This window comes from Lucilia cuprina, chromosome 6 (genome assembly GCF_022045245.1).
Source record: "Lucilia cuprina isolate Lc7/37 chromosome 6, ASM2204524v1, whole genome shotgun sequence".
Taxonomy (NCBI): domain Eukaryota; kingdom Metazoa; phylum Arthropoda; class Insecta; order Diptera; family Calliphoridae; genus Lucilia; species Lucilia cuprina.
In genome coordinates, this window is record NC_060954.1 from 49,523,973 (window position 1) to 49,525,957 (window position 1,985).

General features: G+C 28.0%; 1 protein-coding gene across 3 annotated transcripts in view; it reads left to right on the forward strand.

Annotated features, from left to right (window-relative positions):
- Nucleotides 1–1,371, forward strand: part of LOC124420728 (amphiphysin-like) — a 49,048-nt gene extending 47,677 nt beyond the window's left edge. For all 3 annotated transcript variants that reach the window (XM_046954715.1, XM_046954717.1, XM_046954716.1), the window contains 2 exons: nt 890–1,025; nt 1,088–1,371. In XM_046954715.1, the coding sequence (XP_046810671.1) occupies nt 890–1,025; nt 1,088–1,338 (387 nt within the window). In that variant the 3' untranslated portion in view covers nt 1,339–1,371. The remainder of the gene's footprint in view (nt 1–889; nt 1,026–1,087) is intronic.
- The last annotated feature ends 614 nt before the right edge of the window (nt 1,372–1,985 follow it).

Below are 1,985 nucleotides of genomic sequence, written 5' to 3' on the forward strand. Positions count from 1 at the left end.
CTAGACTATAGACTAGACTATAGACTAGACTATAGACTAGACTATAGACTAGACTATAGACTAGACTATAGACTAGACTATAGACTAGACTATAGACTAGACTAAATTATGACTAGATTTGGCTATAGTCCTTAGTAAAAACTTGTTTATAGACATTGACTATTTGTTTTCAAAACCTTCCGCATTTCAGCTAATATCTTACCGGTAAAGTAAGCAGTAGTTTAATATTAATCTTAAAGATAAGCTGAAATAGTTTATAGCTTATTTATACGAACATATATGGGGATAGTTTGTGATTTAAATCTTATCAAAAATTCTATTTTAGCAAGGGAAACACACTTCATTTTAATAGTTCAGGCCACTTAAGTTTAATTATAAATATTTTATTTAACAACAATTATAAAAAGTTTAAAAGTAAACAAAACTGTCTTTTTGTCAATTTTCATTCAAAAATTGTTCTATTTATCCCGAAAAAAAATCCCAAAGACAATTTTAGTAAATTTGATATTCAACTATTTGCAGCCTGTACTAAAATGTATTAGTATTTTCTATGGCTGTCTTTCGGAAATATAAATGTCTGTGTATACGTATGTATGTATATTTATTTAACAATTTATTATTTGTTTTTATATTTAGCACAGCAGAAAAACTTCTATACACATTTTTAATTCTTAACAGAAAAAAGCCAAGTGTTTTTCGTAAAAATAGTACAAAATAGAATTAAAACTAATAATAAAAAAAAAGAGATAAAAGCAAATTTTGTACCAGAAAACGAATGCCAAAATGTCATTATTATTTCTTTATTAAAAACGAATTTAAATAAACTTTATTTGCTAAAGCTATAAATTAATTTATTATTCTGGTTTTCTTTTTATTAAACTTTTTGCAGATTTTACAAAATTTGGGTAAAGTTGATCGGACCGCAGATGAAATTTTTGATGATCATTTAAATAATTTCAATCGACAACAACAAAATGCCAATAGATTACAAAAAGAATTCAATAATTATATTAGATGTATAAGAGGTAATTTGAAAAATTAATTTTTTTTACTTATTTATATATAATTTTGCAAATTCTTTCTTTAGCTGCACAAACCGCATCCAAATCATTAATGGATGCCATAGCGGAAATCTATGAACCTCAATGGAGTGGTTATGATGCCTTACAAGCCCAAGCTCAATCTTCGGAATCATTATGGCAAGATTTTGCTCACAAATTGGCAGATCAAGTATTGATACCATTAAATACTTATACAGGACAATTTCCAGAAATGAAGGTTTGTAGTGATAATGATTTATATTTTAAATTGTCTAGTTCTCACAAGTCTAATCTATAGTATAAAATATAGCTTAACATATAGTCTAGTCTATAGTCCAGGCTTTCATCTAATATATAGTATACACTCAAGACTATAATATAGTATAGTCTATAGTCTAGACTATATTCTAGTCTATTCTCTATTCTACTTTATAGCCTAAATTCTAGTTAATATTCTAGACTATAGTGTAGTCTATAGTCTAGTCTGTAGTGTAGTCTATAGTCTACTCTATAGTGTAGTCTATATTCTAGTCTATAGTCTACTCTATAGTCTACTCTATAGTCTAGTCTATAGTCTAGTCTATGGTCTAGTCTATAGTCTAGTCTATAGTCTAGTCTATAGTCTAGTCTATAGTCTAGTCTATAGTCTAGACTATAGTCTAGTCTATATTCTAGTCTATAGTCTAGTCTATAGACTAGTCTATAGTCTAGTCTATAGTCTAGTCTATAGTCTAGTCTATAGTCTAGCCTATAGTCTAGTCTATAGCTTCTAGTCAATATTCTAGACCATAGTGTAGTTCATAGATTAATAACTACTCTAGTCATTAGTGCAAACCTTAATCTAGTCTATAGTCTAGTCTATAGTCTAGTCTATAGTCTAGTCTATAGTCTAGTCTATAGTCTAGTCTATAGTCTAGTCTATAGTGTAGTCTATAGTCTAGTCTA